We start from the raw sequence: 14,780 nt of genomic DNA on the forward strand, positions 1-14,780 counted from the left end.
TACCATTCGAGATTATACAGTAGTATACTGTATGTTTTTGATGGTTTATAAACGCTGCTGTATTACAGACCCAACAGGACTTGCATCTCCTCTACATAACCGCCTGTCCGAAGCAGGACAAAGTAATCCCATGAATGCCTACCCTGAAATCAGTTCCACTGAATTCAATGGGGCTTACTCTCCCCCCCCCTCCAAAAAAGTGGATATAGGATTGCAGCCTGCTGTTGAATACGTTTTTTTTTTTAATTATTGGTTTTCACATTATAAACAAACAAACAAACACATAAAGCAAACAAACATAAATCATAGCCTTATTGAAAATTACACTTATTAACATTGTTAAGTGACTTCCTCGCTTCACCTTGGTTGAATTTCACTGCATATCCTTTTAACAGTTTTCCAAATCACAGTTCTTATAAAATTTAACTTAAACATTAACATCCTTAGATCTTCACATTATGAAATTAAACATATTAATTCATCACTTAACATAAATAAAATCCTAAGCCAGTTAAGTATCTGCAAGCAATTTTCAGTTAATTTAACTTAACATATTTAACTAAGTAATCCTTAAATTGAATCCACTCTGTTGAATACGTTTGAGCTGCATATATTCCACAGGCCCGTAACACTGGAAAACATCTCCTTCCTCTCCTGCACCGCCCGCCCCTTCCGCGTTTCTCCAAGTTTTGTCCTACGTGGAAAGTGAATGGAAGAGGAGTGTGGAGGAGGGGAGGCGGGTGCGGAGGAGGAAACACCGCGCTCCTCCTGGTCAACTGGATTGGCGGGTGAGAAGCAGGAGGAGAGGGGGGTTCTTTTAAGCGTTTAATTGATTGGCAGCTCGGACGGCCAAGAGCTTTGCCGGCTCGCTCTCCCTTTCCCGCCCATTTTCCATTCAAGAGGCCTGCGAGGCCGCCGGCCCTCGCCCGCGCCCGAGAGCCAATGCCGGCTGCGTAGGGGCGGGCTCGGGAGCGATGGCTCAGCCAATGGGCGTGGCCGGATCGGCTGAGGGAGAGACGGCCCGGCCGGATCGTCTGTGGGTTTCGTCCGATGGGGGCGCCCCTTCCTTCCCGCTGAGGCGGCCGCGTATGGCCAAGAGCCGAGCGGGTGGAAGCGGCGGCGGCGACGACGGGGAGGCTGCCTCCGCCGCCCAGGCCGGCGGCATGGGCTCTGCGCCCCGCGGACCCCTGGCCGAGGCGGAGGAGGACGACGACGCTGCCGAAGACGAGGCGGCGTCGGCGGCAGCGGCCAGCGAGATGGACTCGCGGAGCTCCTTGGGCGGCGGCGGCAGCAGCTCCGACGGCGAGCGCCGCGTCGACAAGTTCGGCTTCCTCGTCGCCGACGGCGGAGACGGACCAGAGCAGGAGGCGCCGTGAGTGGCGGCGGGGGAGGGGGTGCGCGCTGGGCACTCTTGCCATGGGCAGGGGCACTCTTGCCCCTTTCGGGAGTGGGTGGGTATGGGCTCGCCTCGAGCCCGGGAGTGGCCGGCCAGAATCAGGAGGAAAGTGGTATTCGGTTCCCACCTCTTTGTAATAGGCTCAAGTGCGGCAGAGGCGCTCTCGCCATGCGCAGGGGCACTGTTGCCATTCCCCGGAGATTGGCCTGTCTCTGTTATTGGCATAGGTTCCTTCGCCGCCGCCGCCGCCTCTCCCAGTAAAATATTTGAGGGGGCCGCCCCCACCCCCAGAGTTGATGGACATTGCCTTTCGAATGGTGTGCGCGTGCAAAGCACCATGCGATCGATTATACGGGGTGGGGCTTGCCTCTCCCAACACAGTGGTACCTCGGGTTACAGACGCTTCAGACTCCTCTAACCCAGAAATAGTACCTCGGGTTAAGAACTTTGCTTCAGGATGAGAACAGAAATCGTGCGGCGGCAGCAGGAGGCCCCATTAGCTAAAGTCGTGCTTCAGGTTAAGAACAGTTTCAAGTGAAGAACGGACCTCCAGAACGAATGAATTTCTTAACCCGAGGTACCACTGTATTTTATTCAAGTTGGCATCCCATGTTCTTGGGGAGGGTGGTAGGTGGAAGTTTCTGTCTCTCACACACACACGCACACACTTAGCAGGGCACTCTTGCCATGGTCAGGAGGCACTCTCTGTGCCAAGAATGATGAGCTGTGGTAGGAAAACCCTGTGGAAGGGAAACTGCAAGTGGTAGCTATATGTTTGTGGTGTAGAGGCGCTCTGTCTGTGGGCAAGGGTGCTCTTCCCTGTTTGGGAGCTGGCTTCTGTCACTCCTGGTGTGGGTGAGGGTGAACAGCTGGTGACTTAAGTTTCTGTAATACCCCTCCCCCAATGGGCTGGGGTTTGCACCCAGGAATTATAACCCCCGTTGCCTTTTGGGGAAATTGGCTTGTCTCCCTTCCCGGAGTGGTGAGGGCAAGTTTCTCTGAGGCATTTTTGCCATGGGCAGGAGCACTCTTGCCTTTCTGGGAATTGTCCTGTCTTGCTGGCAGGCTGGGTGGGTGAGGCTGGACAACCAGTGGCTGTAAATTTCTGTAATCCCCAGCAGCCAGGGCAAGGGGGCACTTCTTTCATGGGGTGAGGAGGGGTGCTGTTTGCATCCCAAAGGGATGAGCCCTGACGGGGAGCCCTGTGAAGGTAGAACAGTCGGTGGGAGCTATATGCATATGTAACCCTGATGGCCAGGGGTGCTCTGTCCATGGGCAGGGATAGTATTGCTTTTGTGGGCTGTGTTGAAAGTTGTTTCTAGGCAGAAGAGAGGTGGGTAAGCAATTGCTTTGGTAGTAAAGCACAAAGAGCTTCCTATTTATGTAACCTCAGATGGGCTGGAGGAAGCTTTTCCCATGGGCAGAGGTTCTTTTGCTTTTGAGAGTTGGAGTCTGTCTCATTGTGTCTGAGGATGACCTGAGGACTTTTGCCTACAGGTGTCTGTTGTCTTCAGAGAGGTGCCAGGGCTCCAGCCTGCCTAGATTGGGGTGTGTCCCACCACCTGGCTTGGAGAGATGTGTGATTAAAGGGATTCTGAGGACCTCTTGTTACTTTAAACTCCACTGTGGTCCAGAATAAAATGGAGCCAAGCCTACTTGTTTGAAGCCTCCTATCCAGTTTCTCCTTGGGATGTCCCAGGGTATGGTTGCGTAGAAGGCACTTTTCATGAGCTTGGGTTTTCACACTTTTTATTCTCCCTCCCTCTGTTTAGCGCTCTTGAGTCTGGAAACTGGTTTAGGGACTGAGTACTAAGGCATGGAATGGGGAGGATGTGTAGATTTTGGATTGCCAGATTTAGGGGAGGCCTCCCCTGTTCTTCCCAGTGAGGGGTGGAGGAAAAATGGAAATTGTCTCAGTGCAACAGTAGTGAGAAGTTGTTGCTGCTGAACTTCCCCTCTTAACAGTACCAGAGCCCTTCTGAGATATTGAAACAACTGAGGGATGGAGGCTTTAGGCAGCAAACCCAGTCTACGGGCAACTGGGCCACAAGTGCCTGAGGGTGACCAGAGTGAAACCACCCTCATTGTTTCTGATCCTGGATGACATGGGAATTGCAGTGCAGGGAGTATTCTTGTTTTGAATTCAAGAGGAGCTTTATCTGAGGGTAGCGGCGTAAGGCAGGCTTTAGGAATGCAGATGTTGCGGCTTGGGGAACGGATCTTGATTGCCAAATGCCCCTTCTCTGGGATACCTTCATCCCAGTCTCCACTGGGTGGGTGGTGGCAGTAGGCTAGAACTTGCTATATGGGGCCTCTTAAAATCAACCTCTTTCCCCAAGTCTTCATGCACTGTTTTGGAGGGGGTGCCCTCCATCGTAGGATGTTTTGACTTCTTATGTAAGCTCCTTAAGTTGCAGTCTGTGTCCCTTTACTCTATCTGAGCCAGCCTGGAACTGTGCTTCCCCAAAGCAATTTTCCCTCTCAGGGGCTGGTCTGCTGTAAAGCATAGATGATCATGTCCAAAGACACTAGGCAGTTGTCTTGGATAATTACCCTTCTCTCAGTTGACCGTGAGGCAGGTTAATCATTGTAAAGCATTTTTTCTGCTGCGCCACAGAAGCAGCAACTGTTTTGTTTTGTTTTGTATGGCTTTGACTCTGTGGCCTGCTTCCTCCCCATTCTGAAAGAAGACAATTGATCCAGGAGGAAACATTCCCTTCAGCATGATTTTTTTTTGGAACTGAAGAGCATGATATCCTCTGAACTGAAGTAAAGGTGGGGGGAAGAATCCACGTAACCCGTGACACTCTGGGGTGGGCGAGCCTGGGGAATGATTAATGCACACCTCGCAAATGAGACGTGTATTGCATTCCAAAATCTCTTGTGTGAGAGTAGGTATACCTGTTTTGGTGAGAGCAGGGTCACTGTGGAAAGGTGGTAAGCTGGCTAGCATCCAACACCTGGCCCATCCCAGCCAGTTGGCACTGTTCACTTACCCACGTGACGCTGTAAAAAGCATGTCTCGATAGCGATATTTCCCATAGGGCAGCCTTCCTTTCATAGCCACCCAGCAATTAAAATATAACCCAGCTTTACAAATAAACCCGCAGATAATTTATTATATTTCTATAAGGCATTTATTTACTTTTTATCAGATGGATCCTGCAAAGCAGTTTACAATAATATTAGTACAACAAAAGGAGACAATAAAAATTATACATGCAAAGGGGGGGGCGAGTTTTGAAGCAGCTGTTTTTCGGCTTCTTTTGCTGCTACCCTCAGGACAAAGGGGTGCTTCAGAAGCCCCTGTGGTGGGGGAAGGAGGAGCCATGGCTGTTTAGATCAGGTGTGGGGAACTTTCAACCTCCAGATGTTGCTGAAATTCAGCTCCCATCAGCCCTAGAGAGCACTGCCAGTGTTTAGGGATGGTGGGAGTTGCCATCTGGAGGGCCAAAGCTTCCTCACACCTGGTTTAGTTTATCAGCCTGCTTGCCAATGCATATGGATATATAGTCATTTGTGGCACATTAAAAACTTGAATGCATGCTGAAGTGGAGATGCTGTCTTTTTCGCTTCCCAAATGATTCCCTGTTGGATCATGTGGAGAAGTGATTGGTTTTTTGTTTTGTTTTTCCTACAGGTGACCAAGTGAGTAGCCTGCCATGTCTAACCTTTGTGAGTTATAGGGACAAGATGCCTTGCTGTGAAGGGGGAAACAGTACTGTTGAGCCTCGTCCCCCTCTTCCTAGGATAGGAGCATTGGGTCATTTAACTGCAGAACCTAAACTACTGAGCTTCATTCAGTGAGCTGTGACTCACAAGTGGTTTGCAAATGGACCTTGGGTGGGGTGTATCAGTGGTGCTGCCACTGTCTCATTTCCCAACTTATAATATCCTATTTTTTGCTCTATAAGACTCACTTTTTCCCTCCTAAAAAGTAAGGGGAAATGTGTGTGCGTCTTATGGGGCGAATGCAGGCTGCGCAGCTATCCCAGAAGTCAGAACAGCAAGAGGGATTGCTGTGCAGCGATCCCTCTTGTTGTTCTGGCTTTTGAGATTCAGAATATTTTTTTTCTTGTTTTCCTCCTCCAAAAACTAGGTGCGTCTTATGGTCTGGTGCGTCTTGTGGAGCGAAAAATACGGTAGCTGCTTTTTCAGGGTAAAAGCAGGTGTTAGATGCAGAAATAGCCACACTCCACTATGGAGTGAAGCTGCTTTTGGCCACTTTTGTACCCCAGCAAGCAATATGATGGTTCAGACCACCTGAGGGGGGGAAGCAGAAGCAGAAAAGAATAAAGATATGAAATAGAAGCACCTCCTATGACATAATGGGTCAGTGTGACCAGCTGTTAACCGGAAGGTTGGTGGTGGAAGTTCACCCAGGGACAGCTGTGGGCTCTGTGTTGAAGCCTGAGATTGAAGGTGGATCCTGGTTGGCTGTAAAGGAGTTCCGCAGAATTGATTTGTTTTTGTTTTTTTCAAATGGGCTTGTCAATTTCACTTTTGCTGTCAGAAATGAGGAAGTGAAAATGACACATCCTGTTCACTACCCTGGAACAATGGGAGTGGGTGGCCTTCAAACAGTATGCCAGTAGGCAGATTAAAAATCGCAAGAGGTTCACAGAATGGGTGACGCACTCCCTGACTGGGGGGTAGGGAGAGAGAGAGGAGGATAGACTTAAAGCAGTGAAAACACCCTGTTTTTGTTTATTAAAAAAACACATAGATTCGGATTCGAACTTGTAAACTGGGGCTATACTGCGAGGGAGCACTGAGCCTACACAATATATCCAAAATCTACTGACAGTGTAGGCGTTGGACATGGGATGGTAGAGGAATTTGTGTTGCTCAACTTGTATCTCTCTGATTTCCCTTTCTGCTCATGCCTGCAGCATTAGCCTATACCAGGGGTCAGCAAACTTTTTCAGCAGGGGGCTGGTCCACTGTCCCTCAGACCTTGTGGGGGGGGGGCGTACTATATTTTTTTGGGGGGGATGAACAAATTCCTATGCCCCACAAATAACCCAGAGATACATTTTAAATAAAAGCACACATTCTGCTCATGTAAAAACACCAGGCAAGCCCCACAAATAATCCAGAGATGCATTTTAAATAAAAGGACACATTCTACTCATGTAAAAACACACTGCTTCCCAGACTGTCCGTGGGCCGGATTTAGAAGGCAATGGGGCCAGATCCAGCCCCCAGGCCTTTGTTTTCCTACCCTTGGCTTATACTGTACAGTATTAGATATTGCCACTTATTAAAAGGTGCCTGCACTGTCTGTGCTTTTACTTCTTCTGGTAGGAATCTCAATGAATGTGGTAGCTGGAGAGAAACTGGTATTTTCCTAGCAACTAAAAATAAAATTGTGGCACTTCCTTCATTGAGGAAATACATCTTGGATACTTGCTTTTGGTGTGAATATACCTAGGTCTGAAATATTGTCCAGCACTTTCTGACTACCTTGTATTGAAAGGAGCAGGGGCACAACTGGACAGCCTGATCATCCTATTACAGCAGACCTGTTAGCTCTTACTGTGGCCCCAAATGGATTGAGGTATCTAAGAACATGCTACCTCCTGTTGGGGGTTCCAAGATAAGCCATTGTTTACCGGGCCCAGTTGACTTAATTCAGTTGCTTCTAGTATTGAGAGGAGATCTGGTATGTTTAGGAAGAAAATAGTACGCTGAATCAAAGAGGCGTAGGGATTGGAGTGTGGGTTTCTCTGGTTGAGTTCATGGAGACTAGGAGTCAATATTTGCCACCAACACATAGCAAACAGTTGATGTTCAGGGCTGTTGGAGGATATGCAGACTGAGTGAATGTTGCTTTTTATGAGAGCCTTTGCCAGACTGCGAGAGCTCCTTAACATGCAGGAGGAGTGTCTGGAATATGTAGCAGAGGAGATAAGTGAGAGTGAAGGAGAGAGCAAGCAGCCACTACTGCAGTGTGCTGGTGCCAGAGCTACTCCCTCTTGTTGCTCCATTGTATATATGAGAGCATGAATTTCATTCGCTGGGAGGCTATGGCTGTTGCGCAAAACACCCAGAAAAGGTTGCAAGAATGAAAGGAGATTTGGGAAATCAGTCCCTGTTACCTTGGCTGCTCTGAGTGTGGTAGTGACTCCCAAACTGGGTGTTGTGTCCCCCACTACCTCTTTGAGCTCAGAGGCCCCATGTGGGATTGATCCTGTCTCCTGCTCATATGAACAGTGACATCAACTTGAGGGCGGACCTTAGGATGTATCAGGATTCTACAGTGCAGTCTGCTGCACTACTGTGGATGGGCACAGCATTACCCTAGCATCTCCATTAGCTAGGGAACATGGTGCCATCCCCGAGTCCTGACTGACTGATCCAGAGGGTATGATCAGAGGTTTGGAGGCAATATTAACTGGGCTATTTTGCAGTCTTAAGAAGAGTTCCAGGTCAAAGTGATCAGGAAAACCTATGTGCATCTCATAAGTATACTTGAAAGATGACAATTGGAACAGGCATCCCCAAACTCGGCCCTCCAGCTGTTTTGGGACTACAATTCCCATCATCCCTGACCACTGGTCCTGTTAGCTAGGGGTGGTGGGAGTTGTAGTCCCAAAACAGCTGGAGGGCCGAGTTTGGGGATGCCTGATCTGGAACATAAGAGTCCGCCTTCTGCTTCTCCCCACTGGAAATGGAATGAATGAGAAGAGGGGGTTTTCCTCCCTGGCTGGAGCCTTGACAAAAATTGCTCCTCTTAAGGAACTGGCAACAACAAAAAATCAGGTAGCAATTTAAGGGAAAGACCCCTAGGAAGCTGCCTTATACTGAGTGAGGGCATTGGTCCATCTAGCTTAGCATTGTCTTCATTGACAGGCAGCAGCTCTCCAGGACTTCAAGTGGGTTTCTCTCCCAGCCCTGCCTGGAGATGCCAAGGATTGAACTTGGGACCCCTGCATGCAAAGTGCTCTATCTCTGAGTTACAAGGAAATATTAAAAGAGGGCAACAAACATTTGAGTCAAGGCAACTATATGCAAAATGCATCTCTGAGGAACCTTCATCATGATCATTTTTGCTTGGAGTTTCTGTTCTAAACAAAACAATGCAATAATAATCTGAGATGCAGAATAGGTTTTTACTGTCCTACCTTATCCTGGTAGCCATGGATGGATTTAAAGCTCCATTCAAAAGAAACAAAATCATAGAATCCCCGAGCTGGAAGGGACCCAAGGGTCATCTAGTCCAACCCCCTGCAATGCAGGAATCACAGCTAAAGCATCCATAATAAATGGCCACCCAGTCTCTGCCTTAAAATAGCATAAGGGTATAAGGTTTTTTTTCCATCTTAACCTACCTTCCATTAAACTTTTCAGAAGCATTTCAGAAGCTCTCAAATGGCCCAGAGTCTGTCTCTGCAGCTGTGAGGTCTAAAGAAACCAACTTATTCTCTCACGGCTCTGTGGCAGTTATCAGAGTTTGATTAGAGGCTTGTAGGTGCCTCCCCCCTGCTTTCTGTTTGTGGTGCTTTTAGATCTCTTCACATTCCTAGGTTGCTGGCACGAAGTTTGCAAGTGAAACCACTGACTTGGAACAAACAGTTACTGAGACTTCTGCTATCTCAGGCTTGCAGATAAATCCACAAACCTAACCTATTACTTATTTTTGGCTTACGAGCATTTAATAGCCTATCCTTTAGCCCACACATAATGCTGTAGTGTTGCTTGTTACCCGACAACAGCCTGAAAGGAAACTGAATGATCCAACAACAGTCTCTCTTCCTGTTTATCAGACTTCCCTTACCTGGTGGCCAGGAAGGCAATTATTCCACACTGCAGGTGAGCAGCAAGTGGCTGTTGTGAAAGCGACACTCTCATCTTATTCTCATTGCCTAATCCTTGTTTCATGAAGTGCCCTGTAGCTACAGGCACTTTGCACATGCCACGGGGCATGCTAAAGGTGTGCTTGTGCTAAAGGAGTGCTTCATTCCATAGCTCGAGTCAAGAACCTAGGAAGTTGCCATGCTGAGGGTTGCATTCCCTCATGGGCAACCTTTCGGGGGCCACTGCCAGGTGTGGGCAGGGCAAAAAATAGATGGGATCAGAGGCAGAAGTGGCTGGAGCAACACATGGCTCTTTCCTTTGTACATTACTCTGTTTTCCAGACAAGCAAACACACCCCTCTCCCCATACAGGCAAAGGTAAAAGGGACCCCTGACCATTAGGTCCAGTCGTGGCCGACTCTGGGGTTGCGGCGCTCATCTTGCTTTACTGGCTGAGAGAGCCGGCACACAGCTTCGGGTCATGTGGCCAGCATGACCAAGCCGCTTCTGGGGAACCAGAGCAGCACACAGAAACGCCTTTTACCTTCCCGCTGGAGCGGTACCTATTTATCTACTTGCACTTTTTGGCATGCTTTCAAACTGCTAGGTTGGCAGGAGCAGGGACCAAGCAGCGGGAGCGCACCCCGTCAAGGGGATTCGAACGGCTGACCTTCTGATTGGCAAGTCCTAGGCTCTGTGGTTTAACCCACAGCGCTCCCCCCCCCCATACAGGTAGGAGAGAGCATTGATCAAAGTTTAAGGACACATTGAGAGGTGAAGCCTGGGGAGGAGGCATGGCTAGGGAGAGGCCTGGATTGAGAGACCGTGCTACATAATTTATATGCACGCACACGGAATACACACCCTGTTAATGTGCGAGAAGCAGTTTGGTGCCTTTTCCAGATTTCTCTGATTTTGCTGCAGTTTTAAATATTATTTTGGTCCAAAGTCTCTCATTTCCAGGAAAGATGGTGACAAAGGGGCTAGAGAACAGAAAAACAAAGATTAGAGGGAGAACAGATGCAGCTGTGGTAGGAGGCAAATACATCCTGCTTGGATGGGTGCCTGGGGGCAAACAGTGGAAGACCTGGAAGACCTCTGCAGCTGGGAGGTTGACCAGCAGACTGCATTAAGCACTTTGAGTGGTACATTGAAAGTATGCTTAACGTAGCCTTTCCCATTCAGGTGTCTTTCCAGACCCCCTTCTTACAAAAATCAAGAGATTTTGTTTTATTTTTCCAGTTTTGTTTGTGATTTGGGAGTTGCCTGTTTGGGGCTGTGCATCTGCTGCATTAGGTTGATGCAGGAGGCAAAGTACAAGACACTTTCAACTTGCATAAGGGTTATGTTCCGGGGACATGGGCATAGCTAAGATTTATTTTAGGGGGGCAGGCTTTATATTTGGGGGCAAAACAGAGTTATCTGCAACACAGTTGGTCAGTTAGCTGCAGGCAATAATGCTTCAGAAGACCAGTTGCTGGAAACCACAGGAGGGGAGAGTGCTCTTGTGCTCAGGTCCTGCTTGTGGGTTTCCCAGAAAAGGCATCTGGTTGGCCATTGTGAGCAAAGGATACTGGACTGGATGGGCCACTGGCCTGATCCAGCAGGGTCTTCTTATGTTCAAGGGAGGAGGGAAGGAAAAGGGGGTGGCAGAGAGAAAAAGTCAAGGTATTTCACCCCAGACGTCAAACCTTTCCCCATCCATTACCAGCACGACCCCCACTTGATTACCTTTGAAAGGAGTATAGCCTTCAATAGAAAGAAAGTTCCCTGCCCTTTCAGTCAATGAGATAACCTAAGCAATATCTTTGCAAAAGGCATGCAGCCTTGAGAGATCACCGTCCACAATAAATGAATAATAAGACCTGGACAGGGCAGGTCTCCTTGTGGGGAGATGTCATGTAATATTATGTTTGCATACAAACATACTGGGTGGGCCATACCTGCAAATTGGGTGTGGGGCAGTTCTTAAATATCCTCATTATTTTTTTTTAAAAAAGAATAGCATCTGTTCCCCCAAAAGCAGATGTCCGGAGCCCTCTTCCCTCCTACCACCTTGTCTGTGTTATGCCTCCACAATCAGGAGGCAGAATGCCTCTGAATGCCAGTTAACAGGAATCCAGGTGGGGAGAGATGTGTTGCACTCAGTTCCAGCTTGACAAGCTTCCCATTGGGGCATCTGATTGGCCAGAACAGGATGCTGGATTAGGTGGGCCACTGGCCTGACCAGTGACCAGGCTCTTCTTTTCCAGCTGAGTCAAATACATGTAGAAAACCTTCTTTAACTAGAAGCTATTTTTTAAAGCCTAGGTTAAAGCTCATCAAGTCGTCATCTTGCTGCAAGTGGACATTATAGCCCTAAAACTGGCCGCACCTACGAAAGGTTGACTCAGAATTGTTGAGACAACACGCTCCTGAACTTGGAGGAGAAGCAGAACTTCCTTCATGCTAAGTTGCAATGACCCATTTTTTTACCTCAGTGGTTGTTTGCAAATGGTGCAGGTCTAATATGCCTTCAGAGTTGGGTAAACCATTTCCTGCACCCTAAGGGCAGAGTGAGATGTCAGGTTCTGGGCATCTGTCATTTAAATTATAATGTGGGGAGCTGTCCTCCCCATATGTTTTGACAATACTTGTACAGCTTGCCTGTAAATAACATGTCTTTTTAAAATTGGATTTATTAGCAGCTCATCCTCATCTGTTCTGTGCTGACAAATAGCATCAGAAGCAAGATCTAGCCTAATGAATCTGGTGGTTTGCTCTTTTTTAAAAAAAGAAAAGAAAAGAAGGGTGAGTGGGGTGTGTGAATTGTGCGTTTAAAACTAGGTCAAAGCAGGGCCTTTGCTCCACATTAAAATCCCATCTAGTTCCTAAAGTAATGCTGCACTAGGCAGAGTGGTGGGATTGGGATGCTGTTGCAAAAGTGATTAGCCTAGGGGTGGCCTGCACCAAAGATGTGCCACATTCTAACTGAGCTGTTTTATCGCAATGAAGCAAGCGTTGCCACTGGTTTGTTTTCTGACAAAGAAGCGGAACAAATCTAGTGTGTAAATCAAGCTAGAAAACACTTCAATAAAGCCAGTACATGATTGATGGGGAAGCAGAAGCTTTTATTATCTCTTACTTCCCAATATTTGGTCATTAGAAAGCTGTGGGTGGGTGGTATTAAGGCATGTATAGAAAACCTTTGGCCCTCCATACATTGTTGAACTGCAGTGCCTATCATCCCTGGCCATTGGCCACTTTTGCTGGGGCTGATGGGAGTTGTAGTTCAGGAACATATGGGGCAAAGGGGTGGGGCAGAGGCTCCTCACACCTAGGTTAAGGGGAGCAGAGGAAAGCAGGAACCTGAGGAAGTTAAAAGGAAAATGGGTTGTTGAGAGCAAGGGATCAGAATGAAGGAAGGGGTAAAGCCTTATGAGTCCAGAGTATAGAAACCTAGGGCTTAACTTGAGAATAGAAGCTAGTGACTAAAGGGGTTGGCAAGGGACGTTGTGTAGTTTACAGTCCATTTTAAGCATGGTGGCAGGCCGCCTTCCAGAGTAAAAAGCTTGAAGGCTTTTTCTCATTTTCTGAGATGGGTATGGTTGAGAGCAGTTGGCTAGCAGGAGGTGGTTTATTATGCTGGTGTTTGAAGTGTTCCAAACTTCATTGTGTTGTTGGCCTGTGGTCGGAACAACCGGCTGGGGATTTACTCAGAGGCCTGCAGCCAAAGTCTTATATCCTTTGACTCTTCACCTCTTAAGCTGACTTATGTGGCCTCCTAGTTTTCCAACTCTGACTCCTTCCTCTGTTTTTCTCCCCTCTGCCCTCATTCTGACCATTTCCTCTCGGACCTTCTTTTTTGATATTCATGCTGCTTACATCTCCTTTCCTAGGCCCATCCATGTGCCCTGCTTCTCTAGGGTAAGAGCAGCTCAGCATGACCTCTTAAGAGTCAGAGCAGCTGAGCCAGTGGCAGCCAGAGACTTCAGGGCAGCTCTGCCGATCACTGCCAGGAGCTTTGCCACTGGACATTACATGCTTTGTGTAATTTGACATGACTCACAAGTTGTGCTTCTTAAAGTTTGAGTTACTTTGGTGCACAATGTTGTGTTTAAAGCACAAAGTACACCCCACCTTTTGGCATACCTGCCTAATCAGTTTAACTAATAAGCTTCTTCATGCATACGTTACAGTTATATACAGTGGAACCTTGGGTTACATTACCCTTGGGTAACGTAAACTTCGGGTTGCGAAAGCGGCAAACCTGGTAGTGTTTTGCCGCTCGTGCATGTGCAGAAGCGGTCTACCACCGCATGCGCATGTGCAGAAGCGGTCTCTCCGGTTGAGAAAACTTTGGGATACAGCCAGACCTCCGGAACGGATCCAGTTCGCAACCAGAGGTACACTGTATAAAAGATGGTAGGGAAATTTGAATAACCTCTTACTGAAGTGGTTGGGCAAATTTTAGCTTTGTTCATCAGTGTTCAATGGCACTGTGGAAATTGGGCTGGCCTGATTGATCTGGTAGAGCTTCTGCTTGGCATGCAGAGGGTCCCAGGCGCAATCCTCAGCATCTCCAGGTAGGGCTGGGAGGATCCCCTGCCTGAAATTTGGGAGAGCCACTGCCAGTCAGTGTGGACAACACTGAACTAGATGGTCAGACTCTGTATTTGGCAGCTTCCTATCTAGTGAAGCATGGGTCTGAGCATGTAGATTCAGCTGGGCCTTGATAGTTAGGAAAGGCACATGGCTTAGATGTCTCATCTGTTCCACCACCAGTAACAGAAGTTTAGCCGGCACCAGCTACATGAAGTGGGCTAGAAGAAGGCCCAGTGCTTTTAGAATCTGCAGGGAATGAATCTCTGGCAGCTATTCCAGGCTCCAGGATCTTGCTGTTCCGTTTCCGTCAAGCCATGCCAGATTCTTGTCTGCTGCAAAACTGGTTTTTCCATTCAAGCGCAGGATTTTTGCACACTGATGTGCACTTGGCTTAAGCATTGTCAGATAAGCAGCTTTATCTGGCTCCCTTCAGAATCTCCTTCCTACAGGAGGAATGGGAAAATCTCTCGCTTTTGTGAAAAGAGTGGGTGGGTGTCACTTTGGAGCTGCGGATGAGCCTGCTGTTAAAGCTCGCCCGTGAATTTTGGAGGAGTTCATACTTGGCAGTTCTTGTGCAAAAGAGCAAGGCTGACTACCTGTACACTGCCTCCCATCCTTCTTGAGATAATTGTCATTGACTGTAAAATGGCAGCTCGTATACAAGCAGGGACTGAGGTGCAGAGAGAGTGGGGAGCTTTGAAGCACTGACTTGGCATTCCCGGTGCATGCATGGCCAGTGCATATTCAGAACTACTTTGGAGCGCCAGTGTGTTGTTGAGGCTAGAAGGTTGAGTTTGGACTAGAGAGGGCCAGGTTCAAATTCTGTCACCAGCCCCCAAGTTTGCTGGGTGTGCTCTCTCAGCCTCACCTACCTCACAGGGTGGTTGTAGGATTAAAAAGGAGCAAGCCCGGAGAAGGAGGCTGGGAGAATACCTTAACTAAAAATGCTTCTCCCAGTAGAGCCAGATTAGGACCTTAATTTCCCACCCTCCCAAAGAATG

At 48.1% G+C, this 14,780-nt stretch overlaps 1 protein-coding gene across 1 annotated transcript in view; it reads left to right on the forward strand.

Moving 5' to 3' along the window:
- Window positions 1-959: 959 nt before the first annotated feature.
- TBC1D10A (TBC1 domain family member 10A) overlaps window positions 960-14,780 on the forward strand; it is a 36,796-nt gene continuing 22,975 nt past the window's right edge. The window contains exon 1 of the mRNA XM_083478708.1: window positions 960-1,372. Within this exon, the coding sequence (XP_083334834.1) occupies window positions 975-1,372 (398 nt within the window). The 5' untranslated portion in view covers window positions 960-974. The remainder of the gene's footprint in view (window positions 1,373-14,780) is intronic.

Source organism: Podarcis liolepis (genome assembly GCF_965112155.1).
Source record: "Podarcis liolepis genome assembly, chromosome: 15".
In the NCBI taxonomy this organism is placed as follows: domain Eukaryota; kingdom Metazoa; phylum Chordata; class Lepidosauria; order Squamata; family Lacertidae; genus Podarcis; species Podarcis liolepis.